Source organism: Haemorhous mexicanus, chromosome 3 (genome assembly GCF_027477595.1).
Source record: "Haemorhous mexicanus isolate bHaeMex1 chromosome 3, bHaeMex1.pri, whole genome shotgun sequence".
Lineage (NCBI taxonomy): Eukaryota > Metazoa > Chordata > Aves > Passeriformes > Fringillidae > Haemorhous > Haemorhous mexicanus.
The window spans coordinates 61,280,331-61,296,820 of record NC_082343.1 but is presented as its reverse complement, the minus strand read 5'-3'; the positions used below and the strand labels follow the sequence as shown (position 1 = coordinate 61,296,820).

Genomic DNA, 16,490 nt, shown 5'->3' with positions numbered 1-16,490 from the left:
TGAACTATGGTAAATTCAGAATCCTGGTTTCCAAAACCAGGCCTTGCTTGCCTGCGCTCACCCGCAGGCGGGGGATCGGTGTCTGTAGGAAGCCACAGGGTGGCAGCGCTGCCCCACGCCGGAGTGCAACCAGCCTGGGAACGGGAGAGCCAAACCATGTCCTCGCAGCTGATTTGAAGAGAGAATTTGAAATATTTATTTTTGACAAGCGAACCTAGTCATGCATTTCAAGGATTAAACTGAATCTAGCAGAAGAAAACATGCCAACTCCAAAGAATTCAAAATTTAAATTTCATACTGTTCCTTCTATCCTAATTAAAGCTATTTTGCTACCACATCACATAAACAAAGTACATAATTACAGAACCTCAGTTTCAGAAAATTTTCAGTTCAGTGAATACTCTGTAGTACACCCATATAAATATACAATTATATAATTTTCATATAAAGACCAATATTCTTTCTAAATTTGAAGTCAACTTGACATCTGTTTCATTCGTCAGGCTGGGTGTTGAGTCCTTAATGGGCCACATTGCAGGCACATTCCTGGACTCCCATATGAAGCAGAACAGCTTTTTCAAGAGAAAATTTAAGTGTAACTAACTGAAAGGTAGTTCATCACATGCTCTTCTCCCTACAGACAGCACAGGTGGGACAGTGACAGATTTAGAGGACCATCCTGGACAGAGAGAACCAGTGCCATGCAGGCATCCACACTGTGCCCACATGTCCCATTCTGTCTGCCCTCTAAGCGTGCACCATGCAGTGACCAGAGTCCTGCTGCAGTGCAGCATGCACGTATGGAGCAGCAATACTGGCAGCGTGCTGTTGCAGCGAGCCCCGCTGCCTGCTGGCTCCTGTCAGATCAAGGCTGACCGCTCGGTTCAGTCAGTGTGTGCAGTGGCCAGGCCAGAGACCAGGGGGCTGCAGCAAGCTGAAGGGGTGCCGAGGCCAGCGCCCCACAGAAATGCCTCGTTCGTGCCACGAGTGTTCACAGCGTCCGAACCAAACACTGCGTCAGCTCTGAAGCGGCTCCCCTGGCAAAGGCGCTGCCTCGGATGTGGCCGAGCTGAAGCCTGTTATCAGTTCTACAAGCTTTAGGACACGAGACAATGGCAGAAACTGATGCACAGGAAGCTCCAGCTGAACATGAGCGGCTGATCGCGCACTGGAACAGATTGTCCAGAGACGTTGTGGAGTCTCCCTCACCGGAGACACTCAAGAACCGTCTGGACACAATCCTGTGCCATGTGCTCTGAACTACCCTTGCTTGAGCAGGGAGGTCGGACCAAATGATCCACTGCGGTCCCTTCAGACGTGCCCCGCTCTGCGATTCCGCGCGGAGCGGCGCACGGCGGGCCCGTCCCGGGGCGTACCGCGGCTCCGGGGGCGGCGGACGACAGCGGAAGCGCTGCAAGCGCGGCCCCCTCCGTCCCCTCCTCCCTCCCTCCCTCCCGCCGCCGCGACTTCCGGCGGCCGCTCTAGCCGCGCCGCGTCTATGCCCGCGGCGCTGGGGGATGTTTATTGTCGCGGGGAGTCGGCTCAGCAACCGGAACGCCGCCGGGCGACCGGCACCCACTGACCGGCACCGCACTGCGCCCTGCCCTGCCCCGCCCCGCCCCGACCGCCGCCCGCCCGCACGGTAACGGCCGCCGCCCGCCGACGGGCCGCGCTCCTCCTCCTCCTCCTCCTGCTTCCCCCTCGCCGCCGTCTCGGGTCCGCGGGCCCGGCCGCAGTCGCCGCCGCCGTTGAGCCCCCGCGTCCTGTCCCTCTCCGCCGCCGCCCCTGCCCGGCCGAGGTGAGGGAGGCGGCGCGGGGCCTCCCCCGCCTCGCCGCGGCCCTGCCGGTGCCTCCCGCCGCGGTGCCGATCGCGCCCGGGGCAGCAGGGCGTGCGTGGCCGGGGCCGCCGGGGCAGGGAGAGGGAGGAAGGGGCAGGGCATCCTGCGGGGGAACGGCCCGTTCCCCAGCCGGCCCGCGCCCGGCCCCGAGGGCTTTGTGGCGGCCCCGTGCCCTGCGGCGGCCGATGCCCGCACAAGCCGGCGCTGCCGAGCGGCGGAGCTCGGCGTGGCCAGGCCGCCTTGCTGCCTGCGCTTTGTTTGTGCCGTGCTGGCCGCACAAGTTTCGGGCTGGGGTTGAGGGGACAGAAGAAATAGTTGTTGACCAGAGCGTTGTGACGCTGGCGCATGTAGGTATTTGAGTGGGATTCCCAGCAGCGGGAATAGGAAGGGTATTCGTGCTTCTTCAGCTGGGACGCGCAAATGGTAAAAATGTTTTTGACTGGGAGGGGGTGAGAGGCTTGCCCGTTGCCTTAAAATATTTTGTTACAGCTAAACATTTTTTCTTTTCTTACGACGTTTCATCATGTTGGAATGTCCACCGAACTTGTTGGTTCGGACTTTTGTCGTACTTACGATGATTTTCCACATATTATAAAGACCAAAAGGATTCTTCTTAATGCTTGGCATTCAGGTATTCCTGGATGTTCTAAGGGAAAGATGGCACAAACTTGAGTTCAAGTGCATCTTGCTTTGAATATGAATGGATCTTTTGATGAGAGAAAGATTTGAGGAAAGTGGCGTGTAATGAATTATTTAAAATATGCTTTCTTGTCTTGCTCTATATACTCTTTGGTTTTATTCTTGCAAATGGATTTGTGTTGGACGATCCTATGGAGATTCAGTAGGCTTATCCAAGAGCAGGATTGATGTCCTACTTGCTTATGATATAGCTGGTATTATCACTCTCTGCATGGATCTAATTGAACAAATCCCAGCTTTGATACTGGCTTTGCACATATTTGAAAATTTTCTCCCCCAAAATATAAATAGTCATGACTCTGCAAATCCTGAAAGGTGAGAACAGTAGCTTCAAGATGGCCTTTTGCTTTAGGCGCAGTTTAACTTGCCATTGCAACAGAAAGTAAAAGCATGCACCACTAGCTCAGTGGCTGGAACTGAGAAAGTTGTTTGGAGCAGAGGATGTTCTGCCCAGACAATAGTAACTATGTTGCTCTTGTGTTCAGAGAGTCATTCACCAGCCACTGTGGTCTTACTGAGCCTAGGAATTCCAGCAGATTTCAGAGGTGTGTCACCTCCAGCGTTCCATATGGACCTGTTTCCTGAGGGGCTGAACACAAATCTTTAAAAGTACATTTTCAGTGGAAAGATGTAATCATCTCTCCCCATTCCTGGCAGGCTTTATTTATTCTCCATTCTCATATGGAAACGTCCTGTAGAAGTTCATGTTAACTTCTTCAAAGATGCCTTTCAGGCATTAGTTTGACAAATGTCTACTGGCACAGTAGTGACCAATACCTCTTCAGCTAGGCTGATGGAATTCTTTGTGGAGTTGGTCAGTTTGTGAGCTGCTTTGGAGAAAGGTTAAAAATAACCAGTAAAAGTTGCTTATACTTAAGCTGATGGTGAAAAAGGTGTTTATTAAACTGTTCTGACATTAACATAACCATTGTTAGATATCCACCATCTACCTTTATAGCTCTGAGTTTCTTGGATCAAAGGTAGTCAAGAGCTTAAAATAATACTTTGTTTATATACCCCATCCCAAGTACCTTTCCTTTTTCTTTGATGACGGTGCTGTGGTTGGTTTGGAACTTTCTGAAGACAGACTGCTGGCTTTTTTAAGATTGTAGATTTCCGTGCAGGGTGTTTTGTCTTCACGTGTGTTTACAGAGTATCTAAAATAGTGTGTCTATGATTCTAACAGTGGATGTAGAGGTAATGCTTTAAGAACTTGAGTGTTCATTCCTCCCTCCAAAGTATTTCTTATTCTGTGGAGTTTCTCTAATTTCAGAGTAGGATACATTACAGTGTCAAACTCCCTTGCATTAGCTTTTGTTGTTGTTTTTATTTTTGTGTTATCATGCTTAATCTAGCTACTTTTTTTTCCTTCTTTTTTTTTTTTTTTTTCTCTTAGGGTAATATTTCAGATGTATCCCTGAAATCTATGTTAAAAAGAAAGAACGATCCTCTAAAATTTCCCTGATAAAACAAAATAATGCAAACTTCTGCAGAGAGATATTTCAGCTTGTTTCCTCTGTCAGGATAGATTGTATTAAGCTGGCTCAAAACAATTTGAAATCAAAGTTAGCTAGTTTCTTGTGTTGGAGAAAGTCAAATGAAGTACATAATCTAAAAGAAATGCTGTACATGTAGACAAATTATTTTCAAATTTAGCCTATTATTAAATTAGCATTAGCTGGCAAAGCATAATTTTAGAAATGAGATTTAGACTGCCAAAATTCTACAGTTCAGATGAGAGAACCTTCAAAGGGCAAAATTAAGCAACAAAACCTAAGCTGAGCTCAATTTAAGCATTTGCAAATCCAGAACTGGAAAGAACCTGATGTTTGGTTTCTACTCAGCCTCTCTGTTCTGCGAGTGTAACTGCATAAGTATGGAATATAAATAGGCTTATAAGTAATGAGCACTATTTTCCCCATTTTGCAGAAAAAATATGGAAATGCAGAAATTCAAGTTTTGGGAAATAACAGTCAGTGGTACGGTACTGTGTATGAATAGCAGAAAATACAAGAGACAGCTGGGAAAGAGGAGGATCAGAATGTTCCAGCTGGTCATGCTTGCTGGAGATACGTGTAATAAGAGCAACATCTTTCTTTCTTGGACGTTGTTAGACCTTTTTCGCAAATATGTTCTTCAGATTTTTTTTTTTTTTATGTAGTCCATGTATTTCTATTTTTTGGAAAGTTTAAGTTGCTTTTGTTCTCATGGTTCCTCTGAATTTGAAGTTATTTAAGGCTTCTGAAAGAAATGTAACAGGACATCATCTCTGTAGCTTTTTTTTTTTCCTTTTTGTAAGTAAGGTGTGAGACATTAAAATGAATGCTTAAATCAAAGACTGTGATATGTTAATGCTTACTTACTGCTTGATCACAAGTATCCAAGCCTAGAAACATTTTGATTTGCCCAGTCTTTCCAAACCATGCCTTGAAAGAGTTTTAACATTGTATTTGTATGCTTACTAGGAATGGGTGTGTTCAAAATGACTGACATAATATATAGAAGTTGAAATTAAAAAGCCTCTCCCTTAGTGTCTGTTGTCTTGGGCTTTCAGAACATGGCTAATTAAAATGCAGGCACACCACTGTAATCTGTGTAATTTTTCTCGTCTTTTTATCCATGCAACTAGATAGTACTTCTAACCAAGATACATTGTAATTGCTGAAAACATCCTTACTGAAAGCTCCACAGCTGCCTTTTTTGCCTTAATAATAGATCTTTTCCTTTTAAATTGTAATTTTCCTCTCTTTTCAACCACTTTTTTCATTTGTTCTGAATGAGTAGGTGACTTTTCTCCCTGGATCTTTTTAAGATAAGCCATGTTTTATGGGGACATTATCATACAATACTATGGTTTGCTTAGATGTTAGCAACCTTTTGGTGGTATGCACAACTCTGATGTTCTTTCAGATTGTAGATAGAGACTGAGTGTGCCAGCAGATGCTTGCTGATAATTGGGAGATGCTGTTGATTTGAGGTATCTTGTTGACAATCTTTCCTGGGTTCCAGTAAGAGCCAGGAGTTGAAGCCAGGGTGGAAAACAAATGCCTCTCAGAAGATGCCACGGGTTCCAGCTCCATGCTGGCCCTGCCTGCATGCCATTCAAAATCTGCACATGTGCTATCTTTGGCTCTGGTGCCATAAATTACTTTCCCAATCTGTAGTAGTCCATCAAAACCAGATGGGATAAGTAATTTCTAACTTTGAGGATTCATGTAATTTTTGGTTCAATAAAAAAGATTTAAAAAGAGATCTGGGAGTACTAATTAGTTACTGTTTGTTCTCTTCTTTGCCTGCATTCCCTCCACCCCCACACATAACCTTTGGTTTTTATGTTTTCCTCTTGCTGTTTTTTCATTTCTTTTCTGTATTATCATCCATCTTGCCTTTTCTTATATTGGACAAGCCAACAATTACAGAATAATTCTTTCAGCAGGGAACAAGCTGCAGAGTGTAAGCAGGAACCACCACAGCAGCTGACACAGTACGTTGTGCACATCTGCCATGTAGTTTTTTACTTCTGTGTTGTCAGTCAGTGGTAGTCAAAGATGCACCTTGAGTCCTCCATTACAGGCTATGTCATGATGTTTAGGAAGGCACAGTCAGATGAAAATACTGATAATAGCATTAATGTTGTATCTTGAAGATTTTTAATATAGAACATAAGACGAAAACATTTAAAGTGATATAAATACATCATAGTCAGTTAGATTTGTTATTGTTCTTGATGCACAATGTCCTGCTTCTTCCATGGCAGTGACCATGCAGAGCATTTCACAGATGTGACAGGTTTTTGGAGTTTTTTTCCTTTGCTTTCTTTTTATTTATTTTGGATGAAATACTGCTAAATATTTATGTAAGTCCTTTTCACTGTGTACCAATGATCTTGCTCTTGTCCCTTCTCATTTCTTCACCTGAGATCTATTTGAGATGCCTGCTGTCTTGGCTGTGTATGGTTCCAGAAGAGATGTCAGGTGTTCTTGGGCTGGGATGGGTGGTAGCCCAGCTGCTGGAGTTAGGATTCTCTTTCCCAGCTGAGCTGTGTGTATGAGGAGTGTTGTCTTTGATGAGCATGGATGCTTCCTGGGTGCCTTAGGTTTGCAGTGCATGCACTGGGCGGCCATCCCGTGCCTTTGCCGTTACCCGTGCTTTTCCTCAGGAGCATTCCATCTCACTCTGCCCGTACAAAGGCTTCCTGTGGGCAGTGCAGACAGTCAGCCCAGGCTGCTGCTGCCACCAGGACATTTTGTGTAGCTTGCTTTAAGCTATTATTGGGAGAGATAGGCCAAGAGTGCTGGATGAAGATGGGAAAGCTGTGGTAGCAGGCTGTCTACAGACTGCTGTTTGTGTAACCGGTATTAGTTCAAAGTTATTCATAGGCTCATCCATCCATTCCAACACTAATGTCAAACTGTTCAGAATTATCAACTTCAGCAGTCAGAGAAGTGTATTTTCCTGAGGTGTCTAGTGACATCCTCAAATGAGCTGAGGAAAGATTATCCACTGGAGCTATGGAAGAAGTTTCAGTAATCTTTACAGTGTCTTAATATACTTAGGAAAAATTGTAGCATATTTAACTGGCAATTTAAAATGCTCTTATATATATGTGTCTGTGTACTTCATTTCTGTTAAGTCTGGCAACATGGCTTTGAACAAGTTACCTCCTATTTTCGAGCACAAAGGATGCAGACCTCCCCCCTCCCCTCACTTTGTTAAATGAGTCAGAATGTAGTGACTTCTGCTTCTTGTGTCTTTTAAGGGGCAAATGTATACAATGGTATTAACAGGCAATTTTCTATTGGTATATTTAATTTTATCATTTTTCCTTCTCAGGATGTGATCTTCGTGGTGAACTGGTGGGAAAATTGAGTTGTAAATCACCCCAATGGATGCAGACAGTGATGTTGCACTGGACATTTTAATCACAAATGTAGTGTGTGTTTTTAGAACAAGATGTCATTTAAACTTGAGGAAGATTGCATTAGAGGGAGCAAATGTGATATACAAGCGTGATGTTGGGGTAAGAGATTCAGCATACCAATTATCTGTTTTTAGAAATGTTCCTTAAGCTAAACATTCTTCTGCCTAATACCTGTGTATGGTGGATAGAGAAAAGCAGAATTTTCTTTCTCTATTTTTTAGGTATTTAGGTATTTAGTTACTAATACATTACTTGTACAGAAATGGGAGTGATGAAATGCTGTCGCAGGAGACAGCATTTGGTCAGGTGAATATTGGGTACAAGGTATGTGATGAGGCCTCTTACACCTCAGGGTCTGTCTTGCCTCCCAAAATTTGATGGCTGTGTCAAGAAAACACGTCTTGTTACGGAGTCAGCAATATCAAATCACTGTAATAAGAAAAGAAATCGGTATGGTGCTTGTAGTTTTCAGCTTTTTATTCAGTGAAAAATACCTTCATTTAATCTATTCTGTGTACACTGAGTCATTGGCTATTTCATGCTTATTTTGCTCTTCTCAGGAGCTAGGCTTTTTAAGTACTGAAAGAGATGAAGGAGCAGTTCAAGCCTATCAAAACAAAAGGGAGTTTTTGTGTAACTTTAGTTGATTTGGGTAACAGGTAATTTTTTTTTTTCTAGTATGAAATTGAATTACTGCTAATTTCCAATTTTTCTACTTTTCTATTTTAGAAGGTTTTAATGAAGCTTAGGAAACCTAGGATTACGGCCACAATTTGGTCCTCAGGAAAAGTTATTTGCACAGGAGCCACAAGGTGAGTTCATGAAGATTCTTTCTCTGCCTCTAAATCCTTGTGTATTTTAAAATACAACATTGTAAATGAAGAAGAGGTGGTACTTGCTGCTGCTTAGATTGGCTCACACTGGATCACATGTAGATCCTTGTCAAGCTATATATTTGGGAGGAAGTTTTCTATGTGAAGTGTTTGTGTCAGATAGGCTGAAATCTTAAACAACATCAATTTAGCCTTCTTGGGAGAACAGCAGGGAAAACTGCCTTGTTAAGAAAATCCTAAAGAGATTTGAGAAGCCTTTAAGAATTCTGTGTGTTTAGCTAGAAGTTGAGACTTGGGAAGGGATGACCTTTCCTGAAGACATGTCTTTATTTTTTTCAAAAAACCACACCTGAATTTAATCAAGTTTTAAAGTGTTGAGGGACTCAAAAGAAGCAAAGCAGACTCTCAGTTCAGAGACATCTGACACTCACTAAACTCTTAAGATCTGGATTCCTTTAAGATATGTTTGCATTTTGAAGTAAGGATAAGGTAAGGTAAAATAGTAAATTTGCATACTTTCTGTGTATGATCTCTGTTCCAAAATTAAAAAGGATTGTTCCGGCTGTTAACTCCAGACTACCCATGATCTTATTTATCAGTTAAGGGTACTTAAAATCATGTGTGATTAAAACATGTCTCTCACTTCAGCTTGAGCCAAGATATTCTGCAGATAGGGCATGAAGGACTCCATTGGAATGTCTATCTAGTTGAAATGTAATACTTACATTAGGATGAAGTAAGGGCTGTCCATGAGGTCGCAGTTGATGTGCTACATTATATAATGGTTCATCTTGTAGTCTCAGTAGCTACTGTGGTGTGTGTGTGTGTGTGGGCACAGCTATCTACTCTATTTCTAATGCTAAATCCTTTTCTTTCTCCTTTATAGTGAAGAAGAAGCTAAATTTGGTGCCAGACGACTAGCTCGTAGTCTACAGAAACTAGGTTTTCAGGTAATTCTGATGAAAAAGGACTTTCATGATTCAAGCAATGCTGGTTTTTTTAGAAAGAAACAAAGAAGAGGGAGCATAATGATTTAGCAGTTAATGTGTTTTCACTCAAATGGCCCTTTTGTGTAGGAATACATTTTCCAGATGCTGGTTAAAGAGAAGCTCTTTTGTTTTGTGGATTTGAGTTTTGTTTGGCAGCTCAGAGCGGTGCTTCTTCACTGGATAATGAACAACAAAATTTGTTTAATATATGAACAGATGTGTCTTAGATAGAATTTACAATGTCTCAAAAGATTTATTTGGAAAATGCTGAAACTTTACTGTAATTTGAACATAATTTTCACTCATTTCTAATGGAATAGCAGATCCATTTCCATCTGAATAAGGGCAAGTTTGAGCTTCTTAAATTAAAGAGAAAGGGAGAAAAGTGCTCCTGCACTGTCGTGTTGCACAGCTGGAAATGTGCCAAATAAAATACTTAGGACAGGAAACACCCTCATTTATCTGGATTTGGGTTAACATTACCAGTCAGAAACACCACTTGCATTTCATAGTAAGGGTGGAAAAACAGCAACATGAACCGCTTAAAATTACACGATTTGGTGCTCTAAAACTTCCTGATAGTCTGTTGTGCTGTTTACACACAGTTTCAATTTAGGGACAAACAATTAAATAGACACAGCAGCTGTCATTTTCAGGCAGAGACTACTTTTGATTATAGTACATAAATGCAGTGGTGGTAGCCTATGCTGGTAGTGCTGCATCAGACCCCAGCTAAAGTGTGACACTCCTACTGTCACAAATGTGTACTTTGAACCCAGCCCTTTAAAGCTGGAATGAAATGTTAAGTCAGTGAAGTGCACAGTACTTCCAGGGTGGACATACCAAGTTTTGTCATAAAGTGAACAGTTTGTATTTTGAAGATTAAGTTGATTTAAGGCTAAGTTGCTTCTTTCTAGCTATCTTTCTAACTGTCTTTCTAACTATCTTTCTAATATCTAAGAAGTGTAGATTGAACAAGAACAGCCATTTAAAGTTTAGGCAACCTCAGAAAATGAGCAAAAGTTTCCCCAGTGACGTTGCCAACACTGACCTGTCAGCAGTGCGGTTTCTTTGTATAGCAGTTGTCTGTTGGCTATTTTGTTGTCATCTAAAGTTGTCATCTACCATAGGGTAGAGAATAACTGAAAGTTATTCAAATAGTTTGAGTTTGGTTTCAAAAAGTTACAGAGTAGAAAACCAGTTTGCTCTACTCACTGCTGGACATTTAAAGCAAAACAGTTGTCACCTTTTTTCTTATTCTTAGCTTTAATCCAAATGGTATATAGCAACAAGGCATTAAAGAAGTTTGAAACAATATTTAAGCTTTTTCTCTGCTTACTTTGATGTTCCATGAGCTCTTAAATTTAGTTTATTTTCAGTGGGGAGGTGTTTAGTACATCAGTTTGAGTTCTATCTGTGTCTCATCCTTAAACTGTACTATAACCATACTGCTGTGTGACCATGATACAACTTTGAGGTATCTAGTTCAGCAGTTACTCCACCACAGAAGGATAATCTAAATGTTCTGAGTCCAATAAGTACTCTTTAGATGCCTATTAGAAAAACATCAGTCTCTAGATTCTAATTTTGACTCATCAAAATATTCTAAGTAGTAGCTTTGGGTGGGTTTTTTTTGGGGTTTTTTTTTTTTTGGTTTTTTTGGTTGTTTTTTTTTTTTTTTGCAACCCATGCATCTGACTTGCTGTAAATTCTAATGTCTTTTTTCCCCGTCTCTTTTGAAAAGGTAATTTTCACAGATTTTAAAGTTGTGAATGTTTTAGCAGTGTGCAACATGCCCTTTGAGATAAGATTGCCAGAATTTACGAAGAATAACAGACCTCATGCGAGGTACGTAGGATTTTAAAGAATTTTAGTCCTGGACTACTTCTTAAGTTTTTATTTTTCAGTTCTAGATCTCTCTTTTTTACTTTTCATTTTGTTTTCTAGTTATGAACCAGAACTTCATCCTGCCGTGTGTTACAGAATAAAATCTCTCAGAGCTACCTTACAGATTTTTTCCACAGGCAGTATCACAGTTACAGGTATTTTAATGTCAAAAAATAAATATTTAACTTGTTGGGAATATTTAACTTTAGAGCCAGTAGGTTTGGGAAAGCAAGATTTTTAAAACAGTCAAACGATTATGTTGAAAGGATTTAGTTTCCCTGTGCTAGCACCTAGTTTGTTTTTGAATGAAAGTGCCAGAAGAGTTGTAGAGAAAGTGTTATTATTGGTAGGTTCAAAAAATTAGTTAGACTAAATGTACACAGTCTGTTTTTTCAATGAAACCAAAAGTAAGGTAGCATTTAAGAATGCAGGTAATTATTGTTTATTTAAATATTTCAATTTTCTTTCTTTTTTTCTTCCATTTGTAGAGATGTTAACTACACTGCATTTAGCATTAACATCCCTTTCATAAATTCATATTTCCAAACTGCAGATTTATGGAAAACTCATAGGATAGTATAGCACTTTGTATAGTATAGCATAAATGGAGCTGACCAATATTTACAGTTCTTCAGACTTGTGCTCTCTTTTTTTAAAGCTCAGCTAAGAGAACAACCATTGAATCACAAGCATCAGTGATTTTTCCCATGTAATCAGAGACATGGCTGTCCTGGGTCTTGGAGAGGCTAGCAATTTTTTCTTCTCTTTTCATCATTTTCATTTTTCATTCTCTTTTCTGTTTGCTTGTGAGATGTCCACCACCAGTGTCCAGGTACAAGAAGTCAGGTTTTCAGAGAATACATGTTAAAATGGTACAAAACAAAAAAAAAAACATTTTGTTTCACGTTAGCAGGAATTATGTCTTGCAGTTGTTAGAGCTCAGCTGCTGGTTCAGAAGCTGAGTAAGGATTTTTTTTTTTATTTTCACATCTTAATTCAAATGCCTATGTTTATGCAGAACATTTCCCACAAATATTGGAAACAGTGTTTTCTAAAGAAGACAAACTTCCATCAGATTCAGTAATCTAAAAATGAAGGTCTAAAAAGTACTTCAAGATTGCAGTATATGTTTGGAACGGTGCAACTGGTCTAGCCAAAACTCGAAACTAAATTTAAAATAAATAAGAAGCAGTATCACTGCAGTAATAAAAAGCTCTCAGCATGTCTTGTCAGCCTCCTAATGAGATTCAGCTTCTCTGTAAGATTCTTATTACTTCATTGCTTACAAAATCACTTCCATATTTTTAGAATTTTCCTTTCAAACAGGAAGGTAAATATGGTAAACATAGAAGTTTTGCATCCTTCTAGTTTAGTTGCTGCAGTGAATTTGAAAAATTAACACAGACCTCTGTCGATTTTCTAGGCTTCTGCTTTGCCTCTCTTCTAAATGAAAAAAATGTCCTAAGTCTTATGCTTCTTATTATAAAAATTATTTAAATTACTTTTCAGCCATAGTGCACTCCTTCTCAGGTGTGTTCAGATGAAGTTTCCTTTAAAGATTCATGTTTCTGTAGTACTAGTACTTGTAATAATACCTCTGCCTCAGAGAATTTTGAGATACATAATTAGAAATGTTACAAAAACACAGGAAGGTGAGTTCTTGTCATGAGACAAGTATAAAAAGATCTTGTTACTTTCTTAAAAGATTATAAAAATCACTAGCATGTAATAGAAAGAACTCATTTTTCATTTTGACTCCAAAATGAAAAATGAGGGGATTGTTTAGGGGGGTTGTGTTGTTTTGTTTAGTTTTTTTCCTTCTCTTGTATGCCCTAGAATGATGATCCAGTTTTTCCATCTCTTCATCTTTAGAGAGAGTAGCATTTTTTTGCTGGAACTATTTGCCTACTCATATTCTCACTCTTTGAAGGCTTCTCCTTTCCTGAGAACTTTCTTTTCTAATAGCAGCCAAATTTAAGGAGGGTGCAGTGTCTACCCAAAAGACTAGGCTTGTTTTAGCTGGGTGCTTCACTTAACCAGTTTGAAAATAAAGGAAGAATCCTGTTCTTGTCCATTTGCTTTCTGACTGAGCATGTAAAATAATAATTACTTAAGTAACTTATGCTTCAGTTATTGATTTTGGGAGTAATTTTGAACAGTTCTCTGTACTTGGAAGAAACTTCTGACGTCTAAAGTGGGGTTACAAAACCCCTGCATTCCTAGTCATCAAAGTATGTGAGAAAATGCTGTTCTCCTTTACCTGCATCACCAAACTTCTGTCCAGAATTTAAATCTTCCAGTAGGTTACTGCTCACTTATTTGCAATCTTAATTTTTCATTGGCTAAAGTGGTCTGGTACTACTAGCAGGCCTTGCTAGGTCATTTTTCATTTTCTTTGCCTGAATACTCGCAGATCATGTTAGATAACCTTCACATGCTTCATCCTGAGATGATAAAACCATTCCTTGGCTTGCAGGTTTTGTCCTGAGATCAATGGTGAAGCTATTTGCAGAACCTGGGATAGAAAGTAACAGTCTATAATTTTTAAACCTATAATAACCTTGCTTTAAATGTACTTCATTTAAATCCAGCATTATTTACCAGTAGCTTTTGTTGGTAGGTTTTTAAAGCAAGAGCAAAGAGCGGCTAGGCTTGAAGAAATACAAATTCCTAGATTGACATAAGTAAAAGAACTAATTTTACCTCTGCCACTCAGCCTCTTCTCTGGGCTGTTTAAGCCAGTAAATTGAAAATCAGCCAAGTTGTTATGAAATTAAATGACAGAATTATCAGTATTATTTGATTGTAATCTATCCATTGACAAATGTAGAACATCTTGCAGATTTACAAGAAAATACTTTCACATGAAAGGCGATCAAAGAAGATCTGTTAAGTTAGGAGAAATGGGGGAACACTTGTTATTGTCTGTGGTATGAGGTTGTGATTGCTAATAATATTAAGGTTTTTTTAAAGGTACTGTACTGTTGTTATTTTAATTTCTGATTCCCTGAATTTTCTCTTCCTACTGCCTTTTTTTTTTTTTTTTTTTTTTTTTTTTTTTTTTTTTTAACCTGTGTCTTAGGGCCAAACGTAAAGGCTGTTGCCAGTGCTGTGGAACAGATTTATCCATTCGTGTTTGAAAGCAGGAAATAAATTTTGTAACTCACCACTTGATGGTTAGGTTCCCTAACCAAGCACCTTCAAAGACTGCTGCACATTGGACTAAAAGCAAAAAGGAAAACTGGACCAACCATAGCAGAGGAATACAGACTCTTTTACTTGCTCATGGCCACAGTATAGACTCCAGTTCTTTCAGATTTTTCTCTTAACAGTGCTGTATTGTAAAAACGGAAGTTTACAAGATATGAAATTGCTGCTTTTAAAAAGACATTCTATTTATTTTTGCAGTAATTTCTGTGTATTCATAAGCAAAGCTGTCACGATGTGCACTACCTTTAAGACATTTTTTTTTAGCTTGAGCTTGTGTTTTATTTGTGAATAGTCTTTTACATTTTTGTATGCTGAATATTGGGCACCAAAGAAGCTGTAAAAGTTATCTTTTTCACCTGATGAATGTGCACAAATAAAAGTTTGGAAAATATTTCTCTTCATAACTGTTCTGTTATGGTCCTTCCCTTTTTATATTACAATTAAAATTGTATAGTTGCAAATTAATTTGAAACAATGTAAGAATAGTCTTTTGCTGATACCTTCTGTTTCTGTTTGTAGTATGTGTAAAACTTTGTGCTTGGGCTAGATTGAAATCTATAGTAGTTACGTATGTTTATCTGAGGATGAAATTTGGTTTGTTCCCAGTTCTCTTAACTACATGCCAGACTTCAAGTATTTTCTTGTTGTTACATGAAGAGAAGACATTTCTAAATATAAAGATCTACAGCAAGTGTTTTCCTGTAGATGAATCATAGAATATGCTGAGTTGGAAGGGAGCCATCAGGATCACCGAGTCCAACTCCTGGCCCTGTGCATGACACCCCAAGAGTCACACCCTGTGCCTGAGAGCAGTGTCCAAACACTTCCTGAACTCTGTCAGGCTGGTGCTGTCACCATTTCCTTGGGGAGCCTGTTCCAGTGTCCAACCTCTGGGTGAAAAACTTTCCTGATACCTGTCCTAAACCTCCTCTGACTCAGCTTCACGCTGTTTCCTCAAGTCCTCTCACTGGTCATGAGAGTGAAGAGATCGGTACCTGCCCTTCTGCTTCCCCTCGTGAGGATGCTGAAGACCACAATGAGGTCTCTCCTCAGTCTCCTCTTCTCCAAGCTGAACAAACCAAGTGACCTCAGCCCCTCATAAAGCTTCCCCTCCAGACCCTTCACCATCCTTGTGGCCTGCCCTTGGACACTGTCTGATAGCTTAATTACGTTATCAACTTATGAAGCTACTGTAGAAAAAACAACTGCCTTGTCTACCTACTCAATGCAAAAGAAAAAAATTTAAATGTGAACTTCAGGAAAATTGTTGTGCTTCAACTGGAGAAGATGTTGTGGTCACTCTAATCCAGCCCCAGCCTATTGCTGAACAATTAACACAGACCTTTTCTACACTCTTCTTACTGTATACTGTTTTGATGACAGGAGCTGCCAACAAGCAGTGAAGCTTGATTCTGGCATGTGTTATTATTGGTATTAATCTTGGACTTGGAAGCCAGTAGATGTTTCTCTCAGTAAGTGCACATTTGAAGCAGAAGAGAGGTGAATGCTTAAAAGTAACTGCAAATGCTACTTTTAAAAAGATACAATAAATATGTATAAATGTATGTATGTCTTTTTTCCCTATCTCACTAAAGAGAAATGTAATGCTGCTCTTGCATGCTGCAGGTAATGTTCAGTCCTAGGGGGTGCTAAAAATAGTAAACTGAGCTGTTACTGTACCAGAAATCACAGCTTCCAAAGAAAGGTGGAAGAGCAGCTGGAGGAAGCAAATGCCAGATTACGGATTTCATCTGCCTGATGCGGCCATGTAGAACTTGGGGCTGTCCATAGTGACTTTGTGCAGAAAGTATGTAAAGGAAGGAATAGTATGGGAGATGCTTCACCAAATCCCCTCAGAACAAAAAGAAACAAAACTTTGCCATAAGTTGTAAGTAGTATGTTCATAAATGCCTTTTGGAACTCTGTAGGTGTTTAAACCAGAGAATGGTTTATGTCCGAAGGGACCTTCCAGACTATCTAGTTCCAGCCCCCCTGCTATTAGCAGGGACACCTTCCACTATACCAGGTTGCTCAAAGCCCCATCCAACCTGGCCTTGAACACACCCAAGGATGGGGCATCCACAACTCCGGGCAGTCTGTTCCAGTGCCTCAC

The 16,490-nt window shown here is 40.3% G+C and overlaps 1 protein-coding gene across 4 annotated transcripts; it reads left to right on the top strand.

Moving 5' to 3' along the window:
- The first annotated feature begins 1,504 nt into the window (after nucleotides 1-1,504).
- On the top strand, nucleotides 1,505-15,942 carry TBPL1 (TATA-box binding protein like 1). Of its 4 annotated transcripts, none has more exons than XM_059842056.1 (7): nucleotides 1,505-1,642; nucleotides 7,371-7,557; nucleotides 8,188-8,270; nucleotides 9,178-9,241; nucleotides 11,025-11,128; nucleotides 11,228-11,322; nucleotides 14,250-15,942. In XM_059842056.1, exons 2-7 carry the CDS (start codon nucleotides 7,423-7,425, stop codon nucleotides 14,318-14,320), a joined length of 552 nt encoding a protein of 183 aa, XP_059698039.1. In that variant the 5' UTR covers nucleotides 1,505-1,642; nucleotides 7,371-7,422; the 3' UTR covers nucleotides 14,321-15,942. The 4 variants fall into 4 exon arrangements, with proteins under 4 accessions (XP_059698039.1, XP_059698040.1, XP_059698042.1 ...); XM_059842057.1 differs by lacking the exon at nucleotides 1,505-1,642 and adding an exon at nucleotides 1,659-1,798; XM_059842059.1 differs by lacking the exon at nucleotides 1,505-1,642 and adding an exon at nucleotides 2,019-2,185.
- The last annotated feature ends 548 nt before the right edge of the window (nucleotides 15,943-16,490 follow it).

Excerpts from the sequence above, each read along its gene's own strand:
- TBPL1 (XM_059842056.1), top strand. The coding sequence starts at position 7,423 with ATGGATGCAGACAGTGATGTTGCACTGGACATTTTAATCACAAATGTA. Across the intron at positions 11,129-11,227 it reads AATAACAGACCTCATGCGAG|TTATGAACCAGAACTTCATC; the intron begins GTACGTAGGATT and ends TTTGTTTTCTAG. Across the intron at positions 11,323-14,249 it reads AGGCAGTATCACAGTTACAG|GGCCAAACGTAAAGGCTGTT; the intron begins GTATTTTAATGT and ends CCTGTGTCTTAG.